Source organism: Sardina pilchardus, chromosome 8 (genome assembly GCF_963854185.1).
Source record: "Sardina pilchardus chromosome 8, fSarPil1.1, whole genome shotgun sequence".
Lineage (NCBI taxonomy): Eukaryota > Metazoa > Chordata > Actinopteri > Clupeiformes > Clupeidae > Sardina > Sardina pilchardus.
This window is the reverse complement of record NC_085001.1, coordinates 17,251,499-17,273,998: the sequence shown is the minus strand read 5'-3', so window position 1 is coordinate 17,273,998 and position 22,500 is coordinate 17,251,499. Positions and strand designations below refer to the sequence as shown.

The following is a 22,500-nucleotide window of genomic DNA, read 5'->3' as shown; positions in this document are numbered from 1 at the left end:
TCTACCTTTGGTGTCGGAGCCGCCTCGGGCAAGAAAATGTGAGACTCCGAGAAAAAAAAAGGAAGGAAAAAAAGGGGGTGAAAAAAAGAGAAAGAAAGGGAGAAAACAAACGAGAGAGAGAGAGAGAGAAAAAGGTTGCAGCGCTTTTTTTCCGAAAAACTACATCTGCTCACGATCCAACAGTCTGGCTCTCTCTCTGTGTGTGTGTGTGTGTGTGTGTGTGTGTGTGTGTGTGTGTGTGTGTGTGTGTTTGTGTCTATGCATCTCTCTCTCTGTGTGTGTGTGTATGTGTGTGTGTGTGTGTGTGTGTGTGTGTGTTTGTACCCCCAGGGGTGTAAGAGATGAACAGATGTCTGCGACAACCTGCTTCCTTACACCTGTACGAGTCGAACCACCCTGTGGATCCACCGGCCGCTGAAACATTCATGACCCCTGAGGGCCGCTGTCGGCCATCAAAGCCTCCCCTTCCTCTCGCTCTCCTCCTTCTCCTCTCACCTCCTTCTCCTCCCTTTCTTATCCCTCTCCTCCTCCTCCCCTTTTCCTCTCTTTCCTCCTTCTCCTGCCCCTCTCCTCCTCCTCTCTCTCCTCCTGCTCCTCTCTTTCTCCTCCTCTCTCTCCTCCTTTTCTCTCTTCACTCCATCTCTCTTCCGACTATCTTTCTCTTCTCTCTCTATTGCTCCACTCCTCCCTGTATTTCTCTCTCTCCCCCCTTCTCCATCTCTGGCCGCCCCTCTTTACTCCCTCCATCCCTGCCTCCATCTTTTCATTGATTCGCTGTGTCTCACCCTCCCTTTCACCCTCTCCCTCTCTTTCTCTTTGTTCAGCCTCTCCTTCCATCTCTACCTCTCTATCTCTCTCTCTCTCTCATCATCATCTCTCTTTCTAAATCCATCCATCCCTCTCCATCCCTCTCCCTCTCTCTGTCTGGGTGTCTGGCCCAGTCCTCGGGCTGTGATAGCCTCTGGCTGCCCTGCTCCTGCTCTCTTGATCAAGGACTTGAAAGTGGCCGGCAGCAGTTTGCAGGGGTTTCTGGGTAAAATGCCTGGACCAGAGAAGGCCCCTGACGCAGCGCCATGCGAGGCCCCAGGGCTGGCCAAGGCTCTGCCTGTGCACATTTTGGCCAGATGGCCGAGGTCTGTGTGTGTATGTAAGTTTTTGTGTGTGTCTGTGTGTGTGTGTGGGTGTCTGTGTGTGTGTGTGTGTGAGTGTGTGTGTGTGTGCGGGTGTAAGTGTGTGTGTGGGGAGGGGGTTCACAAGGACACTGGTGGCTCTGCTAGCCAGCCCGTGTTTGAAGACCTCCATGGAGAACAGGCTCAAATGTCAATGACAACATTCACAGAACTTTTTAGAGCTTCTTGCTCTTTTTTCATTTCTTTTTTTTTTCAATCTTCGTTACGGTTGAGACACAATGACTGTCTTCTCTTTACTCCTTTCTCCTTTACTGTCTGATAGATTTGGCCTGGTCTTCTCTTCTCTCCCTTGAATTTTGTTTGATGCAACGAGCCAACTTTCTCTTCCAAATGTCTTCCTCTTATTAAAACAAGCAGAAACTATTCTATTCGAAACGATTCTAATTCGATCAACTTCAAGTACTGTAACTTTTTGTTGGCCATAAAAAGGGTCCCCTCTGAGCAGGGTGATTCTGGAGACCCAGGACCAGCAGGCAACAGCACGGTCAGCTCTGCCCCAGCAACTCGTCTCGGAGTCGGTCGCCCGCTCGCACGCTTCTGCCCCAGCGATTCGCCTCTCAGTGTAAACAATCCACGGGAAGAGGGGGTGGGGAGGGAGGGAGGGAGGAAGGGAGGGAGGGAGGGAGGGAACGAGGGAGTGGTGGGGCGAAAGCACGACTCAGGACTCAGGAGACGGTGTTTACAACATGAGGTCATCCGGTGAGCTGTTGGACAACAGCGTGGCGAGAGACGGCGAGACGCGGCCGGCCCGAGAGCAACAGCTGGTCAACAGCAGGTCAACGCAAGCCACTCCTCTGGGGAACGGACACAGTGCGACCCTTCAAATCACACTAATGATTTCATTTATTTATTCAATGTAAGTTTTTCTTTTTTTTTTTTAAACAAAATCAAGGCTACGTACAGCACAGATGCACATTTACTTTAGCAAAACAAATCCACCCACAGTTACGAGTAAGCTACTCGCTTTACAGTTGACTGTGGTGAATCAGTTCTGGTAAACCAGATAGAGAGGTTAACCTAGATTTGGTGAACCAGGGTGGTTTCGCAAAGCAGGCCTGTAACTCACTACACTACTAGTGAAACCACAACGGATGCTCCAACAGTCATACTGGGGTCATGCTCAGATTTGGCTCGTGTGTGCTCAGCTTCCAAGGAAAAGACTGTTTGAACAACGAGGAGACAGAGAGACGACCCAAATTTGCTGAGTGTTATTCATCCTCCTGTTTGAGTGTGTGTGTGTGTGTGTGTGTGTGTGTGTGCATGCTTATGTGTGTGAGTGAGAGAGAGAGAGAAAAAGAAAGAGAGACAGAGAAAGAGAAAGAGAGAGATGGAGATGGGGAGAGTGTGAATGCCTGTATATATGTGTGTGTGTGTGTGTGTGTGTGTGTGTGTGTGTGTGTGTGTGTGTGTGTGTGTGTTATAAAGGTTTATTTCCTTGACAGGAAAAGCTGACTGCGCTCCACACCCATATAAGGCCATTGCTGTCACTGAGCTCTGAGAGCATGCAGCTGTGGGTCATGTGACTCTACCACCAGGTTACAAATGCAACCACAATCATTTCCTGCTGCTGACAGGCAGAGACCAACAACAAAAACACCCCTCACAACATCCCCAAATAACAAGCCGATCCGTTGTTGTCTGGTCACACACACACACACACACACACACACACACACACACACACACTCACTCACACACACAGAGAGAGATAGAGAGAGAGAGATAGAGAGAGAGAAAGAATTGTAGAAGCACTATTTGCTCATGAGGGCAAACAGGACTACAGTGAGCCTGGCTATCAACAATGACTATCAACAATGACTAGCTAAGTACTGCAATAAGAGGTCAGTGCTCCACTTTTAAGTGGAAAGTGGCGTCATGGCTGTTCAGAGTGTTGCCAGAGTGGTACATGAGGATGTGTTTGTTTCAGAGAGATGGTCTGTTGGTTGCCAGAGTGTCTTCTGTGGGAGTTTTGGTTTCACTGTTAGCCACTGGATTGCTTGAGAGGTTTATGAGGGTTTCAGGGTTGATCAGAAGATTGGTAAAGCATCAAGTGGTACAGCATGAAAATAAGGAGTCAGATGTAATGCAAAATTGTTGAGAATTTTGCTTTGTTTGTGGAATCGTCATGCTGTGTTTATGTGTACTGTATGTTCCTTTGAAAGAATCCCTGTCCACTCAAAAAAAAAAAAAAGGTTTGGGGAGAAGATTAGAAGCTGATTTAGGGGTTGCCAGGTAGGCTTACCTTGTCAGCGGACGTGGGCCTCATCAGGGACACTCGATCATACTGTCGCTTCAGTAGAGCCCACAGTGCATCCAGGCGACCCTATATAAAAATACAGCAGACACAACAGCCAGTCAGAGACCACTAAGAAGCTTCATTTTCACTTGGGAGTCACGTTCAGTGAGAGGCTACATGTGCTTGCGCACATAATAGCTTGTGTAGGCTACTTACTTGTCTATACAACTTGTGAACATTCACCCTCCATTCAACCACCATTGTCGTATAACGTCCAGCATACACATTCTAACACACTGTGCACACGTGTATCCAGTCATCATTAGAGAGAACAGCGGGCCTCACCTTGATTGGCGTGTACCATTTGGACTCTGTGTGGGCGGAGGTCGGAGGCCTCTTTGGCTTTTTGATCATGGGCTCCTCCGTCTCCTCAGTCACCGTGACCACGGCATTTTTGGCCATCTCCAGCCGAGCCCCCTCCTCTGTGGAGCCCTTCTCACCCCAGCGCACCTACGGCGACACCCACAGAGTCACGCAAACAAGCACACCAACAGCACTGACCTCTGACCTGGGCATCTAACCAAAAGCCTTTTTAAAACCGTCTCTTCAATGTTAACTTATCAGACTTGATAAAACAACATAAAGTACAACAAGGCATGCTTTTTAGTTATATGAACATTCTAACTTCTCAGACATTTTAGCCATATGATATAATGTGATGGCAAGATAAACACATCGCTCACCTACATATTTACAAAATAACTGCAGCTGATTTTTGCAAGGCATATTAGCTCACAACAAGTACACACTAATATATAGTAGGCAATTATAATTTACTACAGTCATCAAACAATGAATTTCTAAACTGGCCTCTTAGCTAGACTTTACTCAAGATTTTTGTTGTGACTGTATGGTTTTTCTCAAGAGTCTACATTCTGTAGAAGCAATTCTACTTACAGTGTAATTAGTGATATATACAGTACATACAGGAACAAAAATTAATCTAGCTGAGTGGAGTCAATTGGAGGTATATTAAAGTATGTCTGAACCTGGTTTTGAATTTTATATATATTTTTTGTTCTCCTCAGTTCTCACCTTCACTCTCATACAAACCCCACAGCCCAGCTGCTGTTGCCATGGCAAAAAATAAATAAATAAATAAATAAATAAATAAGAGTAACTAGCATATCAATTAGCATCACACGCTTCAGGCTGTAGGTCAAGCCATGGCAATCCACAGCACATTCCTTACAGCTCAGCAGCATGGCCAATCTCTCCCTCATAAGTCCCCTGCCTCCCTGTGAAGGAAGCCCCTCTCTGGGGACACTTGTGGGTACGAAGGCAGGTGCATTTCTCAGCTTACAATCCTTAGAGAGTCAGCCAATAAACTGCCTTCAATCTGTCCGCGTTGTCGCATATTTCATAAAGCCACCCCATGCTGTCTTCAAAATGTACTGTATTCTATACGTTAGTATAACTATATGTTATAAAGGAAGGGGGTCTTGCCTATGGCCAGACATGCTACTCTGTCTAGATCTCTTAGTATTTTTGTAAAGGTGTGAGAAGGTGAGAGAAGGAGAGTGCTACGGTCTGGTTTCTAACAATACCCCGACATCCAGCCATCCATCCTGAGGGGGCACCAGATATGGAGATGATGCGTCTGAGAGAATGAAGGCTGACTGGGAAGACAGCCCCAAAGGGGAACGGAGAGAGGGGAGTATGTGTGCAAGTGCACAGATGCAGGTGTGTGAACGAGAGTGAGTTCACATGTGCATACGTGAGAGTGTGGGTGTTTGTATGTGTCTGTAGGTGCACATGAGTGTGTTCATGTGTGTGTGTGTGTGTGTGTGAGAAAGTGTGTGTGTGTGTGTGCGTGTGTGTATGTGTGTGTGTGTGTGTGTGTGTGTGTGTGTGTGAGTGAGAGAGAGAATGTGTGTGTGTGTGTGTGTGTCCTGTCTAGCACTCTCTCCTCTCTCCAGCACTCCTGGGAGCAGCTCTGGCGAGGTATCACTCCCCGAGGTTTCTTTTATTTATTCATTCATTCAGTTTTCCATCAGCGTTACACTGATGCCAGCATCTCCTCAGGGTACCTGGGCACAGAGCACTGAGAGGGGGAGCAAGAGAAAGATAGAGAGAGAGAGGGAGAGAGAGAAGTGATAGAAAATTATAGTGAAAGGAAGTAAAATGAATACAGACAGACAAACAGAATGAAAGACACATAAAGGATGCACACATAAAAAAGAAAGAAGAAAATAAAAAAGAATAAAGAGAATGAAGAGAGCCACGATAGAGAGGGTAAGACCGAGAGGAACATATTGACATGTAGAGAAGAAAAAAAAGAGGTGGAGAGAGAAAGAAAGAGGAAGGAGGGGTAGAAGCCCGCTGAACAAAAGGTGCTTGACAGCAGTGAGGATCCCTGGGATGAATTCATTATGCTGGCAGGCATCACTCAATCCACACCCTCCCCCCCATTACTCATACACACACACACACACACACACACACACACACACACACACACACACACACACACACACACACACACACACACACACTAACGTCCATCGTGCCCACTGACAGACAGGCAGGAGTCAAGGCTGGACTTGGACTTGGACGTGGACGTGGACGACACTGCCCATCATGTCAAAGCCATCAGCCGTCCTAGACGAGCCTCCAAGAAACAGCTTTGAAAGCTCTGCACCTGACGTCAGAGGAGCACGCTCACACAGTGTTCAAGAGCGGAGACACCCAACGTGAACAAAAGTGACAAGGAGTAGAGGAGTTGGATGTAAAACAAAACAAAAAAAAAATTCCCTCAACTGTTATGTATAAGACATAGAGGACTGTGTTTTCTTGATGGGTAAAGGGGGAAAAGTGCAACTTCTCCATCTACAATGTATGAATAAGCCACGTGAATATGGTGTGGACATCAAACCAGTATTGAGTACAAATAAAGGTAAAAGTATAACCCAGGGCAAAAGGCAGATTATTATTTGAATGCACCTCAGCTCACGCTACTCACCTCCATGCGCTTGATGCCCCCGGCACCTCTGCCTCCGTAGTAGGAGGCGTCCACAGTCGGCCACTTTTTCTTGGGCGAGGGGTCCTCCTCTGGAGGCTGGACGGATGAGAGGGTTGGCGATACAGGTGGAGGAACATGTCAGCATGCTGGCCCATACTCAAGCACTCCAAACACATGTAACAATGCACTCTCTGGCCCACTTGATCAGTGTGACACACTAATGAGAAATGAATAATAAACTGATAGACGCAGCCAGAGATATATAGATAGACAGATAGATCTAGATACATACATATATGATAATATACATAGATGGATAGATAGATAGATAGATAGATACTGTAGATAGATACATTCATTCATTTATACATACATACATACAGTATACAGTACATATATGATACCATAGGTAGATAGATGCATACACACATACACACACACATACATAAGTTCATATATAAATAGATATACTTTAGGAAGATAGACAGATACCGTAGATACAGTAGATAGATAGATACTCACACATACAAACATACACACAGTACGCTCATAGATAGATAGATAGATAGATCGGTAAATAGATCATGAGGATGATATACTCACAGGTGGAGGAGGAGGGCGAGGGCGGGGCGGGGGATCTTTGATGACCTGAGAGAGACAGGAAGAACAGCAAATACCTTATCTGAGGTCATCACTGGCTGATGCTACTGTGACAGCGCCATAGCGATGAGACAAGACACGAGTGAGTGACAGAGAGGGTGTAAGGGAGGAGTGGACGCTGCCATTGACATTATCATCTTCATCATCATCCTCAGCATTAGCATCATCCTCATCATCATGCCCATTATTTAGTCTGCTCTGTGAATCACTACGGCAGACATTCACCCCAGTGTATTTCAAGTTCAGCCCAAGAGTATGATTATTATGCTGATACGCCATTAATTGGAAGACTGTGGTGCCAAGCAAACAGTTCAGGCCCCCAGTGCAAAATAATGCCAGATCAACTTGTTGACGGGGGGAGCTTTGGGAGGGAGAGGGGGTAGTCGGGGGTTGTTAGTCGGGGTGGGGAGGGGCGGGGGCATTTGGGGACGGTGGCGGAGTGCCGTCGTTTATCTCTTAATTAATTGGACGAGGTTCAGCAGGCCCCAGCGATGCTGAGGAGCTCATTAGTCCCGATGATATGCGGAGAGGGGGCTTGGGCTGGGATCCAGACTTCATCTGGACGGACCCTCCTCTCCGCTGAACGCACGCACGCGCAGTCATACACATCATCAATCAACTCCGCAGCCTCTCACATACACATGCATAAGGTAAACACGCATACGCACACAAGACATAAACATACAATACGACCGACACAAACAGAAAATGCACATTCAGGTCAGTGACTTCAATATGCGTCGTAAACTCACAGAACCTTGTTTGGGAAATCAGCACACACACACACACACTCCCACACACAGATGTGCTGTACAGACACACTCTTGCTGCTGTGTTTGTCTGTCACATGGGGAAAGAGCACGTAGGGCCAGTGTTTCAGACAGCACCTCTGCTGCAGAGACATCCCGCTTGCGACATCGCTCAAGTCCAAACTGTCTGTCTCATCTGACGAACACACACGCTCAGGGGACAAACAGGACTCAGGAGAAGTGTATAAGTGTGTGTGTGTGTGTGTTTTTGTTTGAGTGTGTATGTGTGTGTGTGTGTGTTAGTGTGCATCTGGCTTTTCTGATCTGACAGGCAGCACACTCACCCCAGCAGTCTGACGCACGACAACAATACACCACAACCACGAAACGGACCGAAAAAACAACAGGAGAAGGAACTGGCCACCAGCACCTGCTGAACAGGTGTCACGTACAAACAGTAGTCAGACTGAATTAGTTCTCCTTGTGACATGAAAAGGCAAAGCACGCACTTATGCAAGAGTGAACTTCAGCCATTTGTACACCACAAGAGTGTGTGTGTGTGTGTGTGTGTGTGTGTGTGTGTGTGTGTGTGTGTTTGAGAAAGAGAGAGGCAGACAGAGAGAGGGAGAAAGAGAGAGAGAGAGCATGGGAGGGAGAAAGAGAGAGAGAGAGAGCATGGGAGAGTGTTTGTGTGTGTGTGTGTGTGTGTGTCTGTGTGTGTTAGAGAAAGAGAGAGGGAGAAAGAGAGAGAGAGAGCATGGGAGAGTGTTTGTGTGTGTGTGTGTGTGTGTGTGTGTGTGTGTGTGTGTGCGGAAGATCAATGTAATGTAATGAGCACGCTCCAAACCTGAAGAAGGAGACCTTCCCCTCATTCCTCGTCACCGTCACCCGGTCAGGTTGTGCATTTACCAAATTGGTCCCCTCAGCCTCCCTCCTCAAAAAGCTTCTTCATTATCACATATCATGGCTCTAGCAGCTGTTCCGCTCACATTAAAGCACACTAATGCCGTAACGCCACTGTTGTCATTGAAATAATGGAAAATGATCAATTAGTGTTAATTAATTGCTCTTTGACACTCAACCGACTGTTGGCAAATCCAAGTAATGCGTGCTGGTGGGGTGTGCCGGTGCGGTGATTACCATCATTTTAGCCAGACCTTACGCTACCGGATTACCTCTTCTCGCTCAGTAATTAAGCAGCAGATTTCCTATTTCCTGGGCATATTGCGGGATAAATAAAGCTTTAAACAAATGACGTGCTCGCCTGTGGGGGGGCTAACAAATAAAAAAAAACCTCAAAATAAAATAAATAAAACTACCTGACAGACAGATGTGGGGAGAGGGATGGCCGTTTAAAACCGTTAAGTGCAGTCGGTAATTAATCGCTAAAGCGCCGGACACTTAGCCATCTGATGGGCAGCTTGAGCCGCTAAACATACGCGGCGGCAGCAGCAGCGATCTGACCAATCAGCGGCAGCCGCTGAAACATCACCATATGGTGGCGGCGTAATTGTCCAATTGGAGTTTATAATCCGTTCATTTTAGTCCGTAATGCTCCCATGTTGTGTCAAGCTGTTTCCCAGCTTATCGTGACTGGGGTGAGTGACAAGTAGCATATTTGCAAATTAAAACGATGCACTTTCATCACCAGCAAATGAAGCTATTTGTGGCGCTGGGCAAGTGCAGTGATCTAAGAGGTCAACTGGTGGAAAATATCACTGCAGTTTCATTATGCCGGGATGATCTTGTTCGCTCTGTGTAGTCCTGCGGTAAGGTAAACTGGCCTACCACAGAACACACGAAAAATGCTCCCTCATATTTCATAATTAAAGACTGTCCTCCTGACAATCTCGGACAATCGAAACTATTCTCAAAAATATTTCCACATAATGTATCTTATCTCTATGAAACAGACAAGCAAATCAAAGCCCTTTCATGCTAAATCATAAGAAAAAATAAGGATAAGGACATTGAGGAGAAATGAGACGGATCAGAAGTCCGTCGATATCATTTGGCTTCAAACTGGCTTGAGCGATTGGGTGTGAGTTTGCCCACTTTGGGCCTTTCTGTGTGTGTGCGTTTTTTTTGTTTTTTTTTCATGGAAAAAGGGAGTGAGAAAAGAGAGAAAGGAGCGAAAGACGGCTGTGTGTATGTGTGTGTGTGTGTGTGTGTGTGTGTGTGTGTGTGTGTGGGGTGGGGTGTGTGTGTGGGGTGGTGTGTGTGTGTGTGGGGAGGGCTGGGATGGGATGGGGATGGAGGGGTAGAGAGAGAAGAGAGATCTGGCAGGGCCGAGTTTAAATATTAACAGCGCACACATGGCCCTTTCCGAGTGCCGAGTCCCTGGTGGTCGGGAACAGCAGCTCCTGCACCAAGACAAACAGTGGCCTGGCCAGACATGCTGCAGGGGGTTTACATTTTAATGCCTTTGTTGGTTTTCCAAAATATGCTTCCATCTCTGCCTGGACCAGGGCCCGGCTGCGCGCCACTTTCTCAAAGCGGGCCGATGCTGCTCGCTATGCCTGCCTGCCGATGCCATCGCTCTGTGTGTGTGTGTGTGTGTGTGTGTGTGTGTGTGTGTGTGTGTGTGTGCGTGTGTGTGCGTGTGTGAGTGAGAGAGTTTGCTCCTTGTGCACCAGATTCAGAGAGCAGGAGGCTCTTGGGCATGCCATCTGTAGTTGTTAGCGATGGTTTAGACTGATAATGCGATCTGGGCTCCCATTGTTCCTGTGGAAAGTGGGGAGTTGATGAACCAAAAGATTTTTTTTTTTTTTTTTTTTCCCTCTTTTTTTTGAAAGAGGGGCCAAGGCTGAAATTTATACTCACACGGTTCAAGTTGTGAACTATTCACACTATGTGAAAATGGCCACACAACAGCCATGCTTTCCGGAACATTGCTTAAATGGTGTGACATAAAAAGGACGAGCTAACAAAAAAAAAAAATGACAGGCAAGAATGTCAGAAGAGCAGCCAACACTGTCCTCATAAAGAAGCTGTCGACACGTACTAAAAGGCAGGACATGGATCGAAACATACTTCCTCACGTGGGTTCCGCCCCGCCCTTGTTTTAAGAGAAGGACAATTAGGTCATTTTGGGTTGGGAGTCAGCGTTTTAACTACAAACACAACCTTACCTCATCCGTCCTGCTCCTGCCAGAGGAGCAGACTTTTGGCCAAGACCTTGCACTGATCTGACCTTCATCTGAGCAACATCTGGCTTTGATCTGGCCTATATCTGGCTCTGATCCGGCTCTGATCTGGCCCTGATCTGGTCTTGATCTGGCTCTGATCTGGCTCTGATCTGGTCTTGATCTGGCTCTGATCTGGCTCTGATCTGGCCTTGATCTGGCTCTGATGTGGCTCTGATCTGGTCTTGATCTGGCTCCGATCTGGCTCTGATCTGGCTCTGATCTGGCACATCTCTGTTCAGCACCAGATCCGGTGCAGAGCTTGAGCCCCAGCAGCGTGGTTTTGAAATGGGTCACACCCCGAGGACGCGGAGAGTGGACTTCACCTGGCCTGCGCCCAGCAATCCGGCTCCGTTCATTACGGGAGCCCTTCCAGCACATCAGTGCTTGGCATCCGAGCCCGTCTCTCCAGGGCCACCCTTGGCAGGGTGCCAGGCAAGGAGCACTCACTTAAAAAGAGAGAGACGGGGGAGGGCTAAAGGGGGTCTTCAAAAAATACAACACACGACACGGAAAATGACAGGGGAGCGGACTGAGAATGAGGGGAAAGAGAGAAGTCATCACTTAAGTGAGAGGGGGATTGGCAGTGATGGGCGCTCTTTTAACATCATAGTTCCCGGGTTGAAGGGGCTGAGGGCTGAGATGCTTTCAAATGGTTCCTGTTCAGCTCAGTGTAATCTTTACATGAACCAGAAGCAAATGCAGTACAACAATCCAGAAGCTTCTGTCGGCCATATACTACATCATGTGTACATACTACTAGCTATCCTTGATTCCGTCACACATATTGTACATATGTAGCACATAAGGATTTGAACAGTGACAGATTTCTTGCATTTCATGCAAAAAAAACGTTCTCACACTAGTGCTAACCTAAAGAGTATAGAAGGAAACTGACATCAAAGCAGAGATTCAAATTGTATTTCCAAGGGCTGGAGCACAGCACCAAAACAATAGTGCTCGTCACTGCCCAAATATTTACAGACTGCACAAAAAGCCAAAATGTTCAGTGTCAGTGCTAGGCTACAGTAGTTCAGTTTCACAGTGTTTCAGTGTTACCAGGATCAATGGTCTAGTGCTTCGGTGTTGAAGTGTTATAGTCAAAATGTTACACGGTCACTGTGTTAAATTTACACCGTTTCTGTTTCAGAATTGTAGTGTTACAATATTATAATGTTAGTGTTAAAGGCAATATTTACAATATTATGCTTTCGGGGTTCCCCTCTGGCTAAGAAGCACAATAATAAACAAACTCAATACGAAAGTGTTAGAGTGTTACTGTGTTGCTGGGCTACGGTGTTGCAGTGTTGCAGCGCTACAGGGTGTTGTTGTTACTCACCACAGTGCAGCAGAGAGGCCAGAACCACCACATGAAGGCCAGGGCAGCCAGCAGCAACAGCACCAGGAACACAATAAACACCACCCAACCATCCGACTGAGGAGGAGGAACACGCGTGCAAGTGCACGCACACACACACACACGCACACACACAGACACACACACACGCACATACAGACATACATACAGTACACACACACGTACACACACACACACACACACACACACACACACACAAAATATCAGGGAATTGTAACACAATAATGACATGATAAATACTACCATTCTAAGTCTATAACCAAAGACATATAGATGGGATTAAATCATGTTAGCAGAAATATGATTGTTTTAAATATCCACATAAAAATCCCAACCCAATCCCAAGGGCAAAGCAACATACTTGGTAACATAACATTCTTAGTACTTCCTAACCCAACACTACTAGTATTAACATTTTTGTAAGGTACAGTACTGTAGGTATTCGACTCACACAGGTGGAGACAGAGATGGTGAAGGGACTGGAGATGAAGGACTTGCCACCGTTGAGGCTGATAAGGATGTCCATGGACCTGGGGGACAAGACATAGACGTTACCCACACTACTCAATCGCAAAAGGAAGAGTTTTCAGTGAACTCAAAATGATAAAATATTTTGCATTTAGCGGAAGCAGAAACTAGTGTTTAGTCTTCAGTCAGCACCTAATATTACAGTTAAACAAGTGGGGCACTTCAAACTCAAAAAGAAAATTATGAAAACATATGAAAAAAAAGTGTCATTGTGATGCCTTACAATTATATCATAAATTGTGGTGAACAAAATACAAAATATGAACAAAATAAAATGTTATAATAAAGAAAGAAAGAAAGTAATAAAGAGCGAATTTCTCAGCACGAGCGCTTCTGGTAAAATTACAGTCAAAGACGTTCACACAGCACAGTCAAGTCACTTTTAATAAACACTCTGATTCAATTAAAAGGCAAATTAAAAGCTGTGCTCTGCTGTCACTGGCCTTGCTAGGCTAGTCTCGCCGCACAATGGATGTGCGGAGAATGACCCATATAACTTATTTACCGGTAACGGAGGAGGTAAAGGGAGCAATTAACGTGCTAATGATGAACGGCACCGTAATCTCCATATGTCTGTTACGCAGGATCCAATTACCGCGCGCCTAATGAGAATCCAGGGCTGACTGAACGCCTCACGTCCTCCCCAAAATGGAGTGGAAAGCAATGGAGGAGAGAGCAAGAGGAGCCTATTGTCTTCTGCACGTGGGTCCGCTCGAACACAAAAAAGGCTCGGATGAAAATAACGTCATCCCTGTGGGTTTGGGGTGTTGAGGTGTGTCTCTGTATGTGTGTGTGTGTGTGTGTGTGTGTGTGTGTGTGTGTGTGTGTGTGTGTGTGTGTGTCTGTGTGCACATGCTGGTTTTCTTTCTCTTGGCGGGTCAGAGCTTCGCTCAGACTCAACCCCTAAATTTGCATCCTTTCAATTATTTCACTCGCGAGCTGCCATTTTTTTTAGAAGCGCTTTACTTGACTGTGATGAAAGGCCCTGTTTCCGAGCGCTCGGGGGCACCTACCGCCCTCAGAGACGTGACAAATATTAGCGAAATCGGTCGTGCTGTTTACGCCGGCCCACCAGTACATTTGTGCGGTTAATGGCGGCGTTCTCGCCTCTCCCCGTGCGTCTAATCTGCCCATTGTGAGAAGCTCCAAGAGGCCCGTGCATGTTAACTAAGTGCGTCTCCTGAATGGATGAAGGGAGAGGCTAATTTAGCTGACACACTCGATACAGCAAACCGCGAGGCAGGTTGTTAATCAAGCTGGATATGTGCACAGACCTAGGATCAGAGAGGCCTTCCCCCCTCTCTGCACACACACACGCACACACACACACACACACACACACACACACACACACACACACACAAAAACACACACACACACAGACACACACGCTTCTGCCAAATGATTCTGTCTCCCTAAATAAAACTGGACACTCTCAATGCGCCATCACAGCTTTTTATTCGTCCATCTTTTCTGTCTATCTTTCTATCAATCTATCTTTCTTTCTTTCTTTCTTTCAGTATCTCTTCCTCTCTTTCTTTCTTCATCTGAATGCAAATAAGATTTCAGCGAGAGTGCCTTTTAAAGCTCACAACCGCCACCAAAGTAATGGAGAACACTGAGAGCTGCCAGCCCACTATGATCCACAGTTGTGCATTCAAATCTATACTTCACCACCCAATCTGGCAGCCGCAGAGCCATCCACTACATCCACTTTGGTGAATAGGGATCTGTTGTCAGAATTTCGACATATGACAGACACACACACACACACACACACACACACACACACACACACACACACTGCACATAGATGCCATTGTGTTTCTGTAAAAGGACAGCTCACAAGGCACCCCCATCCCACCCCCCACCCACTCCCCACTCCCTAAAAACTTCTAAAAAATTCACTACACTCCGGTCTCTCCCTGGCAAGCGGTGGGATTTCAGTCACCAGATCCACTTCTCTCAAAGATGTCACAACAACATTAAGCTGATTGGACACTTGCATCTCAATCAGCGGGCGCAGCCAACTTGGGCTATTCCCTGGCCGGGCTCCTCGGCGCGGCTCTGCGGAGGGGAGCCGGCGAGTGTGTCACGGGCGTAATGCGGGACTGGCAGATGTTCGAGAGGCGAGAGCGTCACTCAGACCCCTGCTCTTGACAAGAGACACACTCTGAGACGGCGACGTGAGCGAGCAACAAGCCACTCTCGGAGTCACTGGAGACACTTGAAGAAGCCTCTAGAACTTTTTTTGCGCTCTTCCACACTCCGACCCCCCGCCCCCTCCCCCACCTCCCTGTGTCCTGCTTCGTGTCGGAGGGGGCAGGCAGTGATGGGGAGTGTTTGTGATGTGTTGCAGCTGGCCGCCGTGACAACCGTGTCGCTAATGGCTCCGGAATTTTCCTTAAAGATGCGGAAATGAGTGGCGTAAATTATTCAAGGGCCAAATCGTGTGTGTCAGCTGCCAGCTGAACAGCTCTGAGTGTGTGTATGTGTGTGTGTGAGTGTGTGTGTGTGTGTATCTATGCAGGGCTGCATCACTATGTGACTGCATCTCTGCATGTGTGTGGTGGACCTACACTATTGTAGAATTCCTTAGGAGTTTTACATTATATTATACATGAATGTAATTTGTAAAGTAAAATAACTATTTTACATTATACAATACATAACAATAGAAACTATATATGTGGCAAAAGTATTGTATACATGTTTTTTAACTTGCCAGTTGCCACATAATAATGGTTATTTTCCCTAAACATAACAGATAATGACAGTGACTGTGTATTGTGAGTGAGTATTTGTTTCACAGTGACAAGGGATTCTGACGCAAACTGTTGACCTTCCTTCACAGTACATCATTATTCACAAAATGTTTGTCAAATCCGCAGAAAAGAAGTGCATTTCACAGGAAGCACACAGGATATCCTCTCGAAGAGCTGAAAAGAGGAAACCACGCCGTTGTGACAGCGTGTTCTCACATTACAGCCAGACCTAACACTAGGCTTTAGCGGTCCTCACAGAATATGGATTTTAAAAAGATTTCTAAAGAATATGTTTTGAAGCCACATTGTTGAAATGAGAAGAAAAATGACTGTGAGGTGTAACAGGAGCAGCAGGAGCAGATCGGGGGACCATGAGGGCAACCCAGGCTCCACCAGGCCTCTGATCCCACCGACCACCACAGATGGAGGAGAGAGAGACGGCATGCAGGACCATAGCCATGAAGATGGGATTGATTATTGATGAGTCGCGCTTGACTGGTCTGCTCTCCTCTGCCCTTAACTGCTCCATCCATCCATCCATCCCTCCCTCCCTCACTCACTCTCTCTCTCTCTCTCCCCGCGTGAGTGCTTGTTGGCCAGGTGTCAGCAGGACCCCTCTGTTATCTTTAGCCCCCCACCCCAGATTGTGAAAACGTAGGTGAGGACACAGACCCTGTGCCTCTCCACCCCCAATTTACCCAACCCCCCGATCCCTGCACCACTTCTTCATCCACAGCACATGGACCCCCACAACCCCACACACACACACACACCACCACCCCTGTTCTCCTCTGCTCTCTAGGGGCAAGGCTCATTCCCGCTAATGTGTGTGTGTGTGTGTGTGTGTGTGTGTGTGCATGTGTGTGTGTGTCTATTTGTGTGCTTGTGTGTGTGTGTGTGTGTGTGTGTGTGTGTGTGTGTGTGTGTGTGTGTGTGTGTGTGTATGTGTATGTGTGTGTATCTATGTGTGTGTGTGTGTGTGTGTGTGTGTGTGTATGTGTGTGTATCTATGTGTGTGTGTGTGTGTGTGTGTGTGTGTGTATGTGTGTGTGTAGTGGGTAACAGATGCCCCCCTCACACTCAGTTTAGCCCCAGCAGCTGTCGCCACAGATGAGGCCCCTTGCCCGCCTGCAACAAGGGCCCACGAGGAAGGATGAGAGCGGAGGAGAGGAGCGGAGGAGAGGAGCGGAGGAGAGGAGGAGAGGAGGAGGAGAGGACGAGAGCAGAACAGGCCAGAGGACGCTCCGATTCCTGGACATCCCTCCCAGCGCCTGTCCATCCCCGTCGGGACTCCACTCCAGCTCCGACTGAGCTCCATTAGCCTACATTCGGAGCTGGAGCATCCAATGGGGTTGGAGTTGGGATTGGGATTGGGATTGGGGGAGTTAGAGGGGGAGAATGGAAGAGAATGGGCCTAATGTGTCCTAACGCTGCCTGACTACACGTGAAGATTACTGAAAGTGAGTAACAGCGAGGGGAGTGACAGGGTTAGTACCGGTGCGGGTTCCCCGGGTTCCCAGGGTTCCTCCGTGGTTGGGCACTGGGAGAACCGCTTCAGATGAGGTCATTAAGACTCCAGTCAATCCACTTCATCTAGATCCCCACCATGATCCAGCAATGACCTCCCATAAATCTTTTTTTGTTCCCTGTGTAACGTTTTGGTGACAGCACTAGATAGATAGACAGATAGATAGATAGATAGATACTTTATTGATCCCCAAGAGAAAATTCAAGACTAAAGGGGTCTGGTAGAGTGATAGTGATTTTAAAGACGGTGATCTCATCACGAGGGCTTTTCCAAAAAACGGGAGAACTCACGAGAGCTCTGCCATCTGTATCTACTGCAAGCTCGTCTTATATTCATATCATTCTTTTATGAATTCCTCCCGCCTGCGTGGCGATGAATTCCCCCTCATAAAAAAGAGACAAGGTGCGCCGGGAGAGCGAGACGCTGGATCGGGAGACGAGGCCCGCAGCCGGCGTGTCCCCTCAGGTATCCGGGACCCTCGCAGCGGCTCACGTCGAGCAGAGGACACGGCGCCATATTTAAGAGCAGATGATGTTTAAACGGCACAGCGCTGGCTCGCGTCCAACCGCTAATCTGCGCGCCGCTTAGCACCCCACTTCTGACAGTGTCGCTCCGCTTAAAATAACCGAAACGCTCAGACGACGGGAGTTTCCGGGGGGGGGGGTTGGGTTTGAGTCTTTGCAAAGGATTCTGGGGAGGATTTCGCGAGGTGGTCTCCTGCATCTCAGGTAGCTGGCCGTAGGTGAGTGACGGCCGGGGGAAAGCAGGTGATGGCGGTGGTGGTGGTGAAGGTGGTGGTGGGGGTGAAGGGGGGGTCTGTTGATGACAGGAGGCGCGTGATTGGCTCGAGAGTGCGGCGCACAGATGGAGAGATAGAGGGAGGGAGGGAGGGAGAGAGGGAGAGGAGAAGAGGAAGAGGAGTGCAGCGGCTCAGATGCTGGCTGCAGGTGGCTCGTGGAGCAGTGTGTCGCCGAGCGGTGTGTGTCGCGGCAGTGCGGAGGTAAATAATTTACATGGGACCAGAGGCAGAGGGATCGGACGCATCTGTCGCACATCCTTTTAACCCCCCCCCAACACACATACACACATACAAACACACACACATGCACACACACACTCCCCTCCATTCCTGCACCACCCCACCATCCGCCTCCACCCCCTCCACCCCCCAACAGATGTGTTTACTCGCCGCTCGTAGCAGCTAACCACTTAATGGGTCAGCAGCGCAAGCCAAGAGTTAATTAAGCAAGGCTTTTCAAATGGGCATCGTGTAGCGGAGACAGTCTTTTTGTTTATGGTGCTATATGTTATGCACTAAGTGTTTTATAATAAGCTAAAGAGAACTAACAGTAAGGGAATGGGATGTATGTGTGTGTGTGTGTGTGTGTGTGGGGGGGGGGGGGTTACATACATTATAGTTAGATTAAATGGTTCGATGACATGGCTACATTAAACGGTTTGAAAAGAATGACATCATTTACATCTTAGCATGCCGAGTGTCTTGGTAAAGGGCCTGTTTACCACAATGCATGTTTACATTGATTATGGTTCTAAGAAGACACTTAAGTCCACATCAAATGAGCATGTAAAGCAGCAGCATCATCCCACAACATTACACTGAATCCCTGTGCACATAGTTACCAAAACTAACTTCTCCTACTTCTCAGTTTGATATCGTCACTTTAAATCAACACCTGTTCTGGACATATACTGGCATACTGGTATTTGGAGGATAAACCAGGCACTCAGAGCAACAGCAGAACTTTTGAAGAACTCATGAGGAATTGCTTTTCCATGTTTACAGCAATATAAGATCGGATGGCCCCTCTCGTGCCAGACTCCGATGGAAGACCACATGTGTGCTGTCCACCTCCTATTACAGTAGTGTGTGGGGTCATTTATTGAAAGAGGAGAGAGGAGGGAGGAGGACTTACTCGCCCACTTCCTGCAGTATCGGCGCTGGACAGAGCACGTAATCATCTCTCACCACACTGGGCACCTCATCTGGAAATATTAAGAAGAGAGAGAGAGGGGGAGAGAGAGAGGAGTGAGAGAGAGAGAGAGAGACAAGTAGCAAGAGAGTGAAGGAGAGAGAGAGAAAATAAATTGAGATAGATGGAGAGACATTGAGATAGAAAGAGAAAAAGAGAAAGAGAGAAAGAGGGAGTTAGAGTGAGGAGGAGAATGAGGAGTGACAGGGGAAAATGTAAGACAGAGGGAGAGAGAGGGATGGAGAGAGTAAGATAGAGAGAATGAGAGAGTATGTGTGAGAGAGAGAAAGAGAGAGAGAGGAGTATCGTTATTGGACTGTGAACTTGTTTCCAGATGTGCAACACTGCAGCCATCTGAGTGGGATGGACTGTGTGTGTGCGTGTGTGCATGTGTGCGTGCGTGTGTGTGTATGTGAGCGTTTGTGTTTGTGTAGATGTGTGTAGGTGCATGTATGTGTGTGTGTGAGAGTGTGTGTGTGTGTGTGTGTGTGGGGGGGGGGGGTACTGGCCAAAGCCTGACTGAGTCATCGACAGAGGGCGGGAGGGTTCAGCAAGGGACAGCTGAGCTGACGTGTGCACACACTACAAAACTTGAAATGGAAAAAATGTGTGCTTGTGTGTGTGTGTGTGTGGGGTGGGGGGGGGGTGGGGGTGGGGGTGGGGGGGTTGATGAGGTGAACCCTGTTTGGGGGGAAAGAAATCTATAAAGGGACACAAAATATTTCAAATTATTGGTGCTATTAATATTAGAACCAGTGGATGTTCAATGACAGGAGTGAGAAAAAAACATAATCTTTATGAAGGTATAATTCATAGTCTTCCCATTCTGGTTTGTTTGCATAACTCCACACGGATTGACAGGCCAGATGTCTGAACAAACGCAGCTCATGAACCAGTTGCCTTGTCAAGTCTCTGCATGAGGTCAGGCGGCCATGCAGGTGTTTGTTCTTTCCTTCGCTCCATCTCTCAAAGGGTGGGGAGCACAAAGCTCATGTGTGTGTGAAGGCATGTGTGAGCCACATGTGTGTGTGTGTGTGTGTGTGTGTGTGTGTCTCCATGCATGCATCTGTGTGTGTGTGTGTGTGTGTGTGTGTGTGTGTGCTGTATGGGAAAGAGAGTTTCATTAAAAAGCCACTTTGATGTGGTGAATAAATGGAGGGGGTGTGTGAAAAATCCTGGAGTGGCTTCAGCAGGAATCACTGTGCAGGTGACAATTCCTGCTGGGCGATTACAATAGCAGACGTGCTGCCAGTACTCTGCAGTGGATCTTCAGAACAGTAAATACATACATATATAGATTATACTGTATTTACAGCGCTAGAGGTGTGTTGTTTCTGAATTTAAAAAGAAATGCAGGCTACCTTTTTAACAAAGCAAGACATTTCCAAAAGAGAGCAATCTGTATATTCACACATAATTTGAAATAATACAATACAGAGTACAACTGTTCATTAAGTTGTTAGTCAATTAATCAATTAATGAATGAATGAATTCATTCATTCATTCATTCATTCACTCATTCGTTTTCTAATTATCTGAATTCAAAGGCATGTTATTAACTGTGATCCATTCGTCAGCCCTGCCAGATTCCTACCCACACTGTTGATCCACTCGTGTGGCTTAAGGTCTCAGATGCTGCTCTGGAACAGGGGACTGGAGATTGTGGCCATTGGCAGCCATGTCTGAGGCCTCATCCACCCATAATAACCACATAAAAAAAGAAACACCACAGTGGGGTTACGGCTTATTTTTATCTGGCTGTGGAAAGATCAGCTCAGGCCTTTGATTGATGGCGCTCGGCGACTTTCGTCTCAGCCATGAGCCGCCGGATTCTTATCAAATGATTGCTCCGCACGCCCGAAATAGAACCGGCGCGAAAAAATGTGGCGACGCCGATGAGGGAGAAGAAAGTGCAGACGTTTGTTTAGCAGGAGAGGTGAGCAGAAGAAGAGCCGCAAAAAGGAACGTGTGCATGAGAGAGAACAGCCATGTGGGGCTCAGGCAGAGCACGCTCGCTCTCTCACTTCTGGAAAGTTCTGCTCCGTTTCCAGAAGCACGTTTTGGGCAGCTCCTCCGGGCTAATGAGTTGAGATAAAAGAGAGAGAGAGTCGTGGCAGTGGCCATGCCAGAGCAGGAAAGGGAAGTCTCCGCTCCAGCACGGGCCGGAGGCAGATGTTGCCTTGTTTGGGCTTCCTTCTCCTAACAGGACGGACTGTTAAACTGCCCAGACTGCCTCTATTGCCACTACTGCCCTAGTAGGACAGAGTCCAGGGGCTCAAACCAGTGTCTTTAAAACCCAATTCATATCAAAGATTCCCAACGAGACGAGCTGCAATGATCTCTAAACCAGCACACAAGTTCATATAAAGTATGGATTCACACCAGTGCAACAACTCGCATCGGCATCGGTGTTTCCATAACAATGTCCAAGCAAAGTTTACAAACGAGCTGATAAGCCAACAGTTCGTAAATTTGTGCTTGTTTTAGTAACTTTATAAACATACCCGTTTAGATTGATGTTGTGAAGACACTTCAAGGTCTTTTTTTCAAAACTGAGCTAGTTAAGAGTGTTTCTCTGCTTCTCCTTTGGCAAAAACTCTCATCTGACACCTCTGCTGGGCTGACAGTGTGACAACACACCACAAATATTGTGAGGTAAGTGTTCTAAAACCTTGCAACTGCGGTTTGGAAACAGAATGGTACATGATGGATCGTTACTAATAAAAGGAGAAGACCCACATCAGACGTGAAAATAGAATAAAGTGGGATAATCTAGAATGGATAATTCTAGAATCTAGAATTCCAAAATTCCACAAAAACAAAAGCCTTGCCCAAAGATCCTTGATCCGCTATAACCCTCTCTGGCCTTGCTTTGTGGAACAACGAGGAACAGCACAGAATACTATTGAGTAAAACAGGAGTGGAATCCAGTCGAATGTTCTAGAACGGCCTGTGCTGTTGTGATTGGCCGTGTGTGTGCGTGCAGCAGTGCAGAGCGGTGTGATGCGGTACTCACCGTAAGTGTGGCCTTTGACCTCGAAGCGGCACCGGGCCCCATCCTTGGCTCGGCCCAGCGTGAAGCCATTCCCCCGCACTACAATGTCGAAGGACTCTGAGGGATGAGCACCAGATGAGGGGAAAATAAGAAGCAGCTCCTGGCCCCGACCAGCAGAGATCAGGCTTTGTTTCAGACACATGCACACGCGTGTGCACACACACACACACACACACACACACACACACACACACACACACACACACACACAGT

At 47.4% G+C, this 22,500-nt stretch overlaps 1 protein-coding gene across 1 annotated transcript in view; it reads right to left on the bottom strand.

The window, feature by feature from the left end:
• The window catches only part of antxr2a (ANTXR cell adhesion molecule 2a), a 67,621-nt gene that overhangs the window by 31,817 nt on the left and 13,304 nt on the right, over window positions 1–22,500 (bottom strand). The window contains exons 9-16 of the mRNA XM_062543018.1: window positions 22,249–22,344; window positions 19,176–19,245; window positions 12,872–12,950; window positions 12,382–12,477; window positions 7,052–7,096; window positions 6,449–6,544; window positions 3,772–3,936; window positions 3,433–3,513 (exon numbers count right to left, since the gene is read on the bottom strand). Coding sequence (XP_062399002.1) covers window positions 3,433–3,513; window positions 3,772–3,936; window positions 6,449–6,544; window positions 7,052–7,096; window positions 12,382–12,477; window positions 12,872–12,950; window positions 19,176–19,245; window positions 22,249–22,344 — 728 coding nt within the window. The remainder of the gene's footprint in view (window positions 1–3,432; window positions 3,514–3,771; window positions 3,937–6,448; window positions 6,545–7,051; window positions 7,097–12,381; window positions 12,478–12,871; window positions 12,951–19,175; window positions 19,246–22,248; window positions 22,345–22,500) is intronic.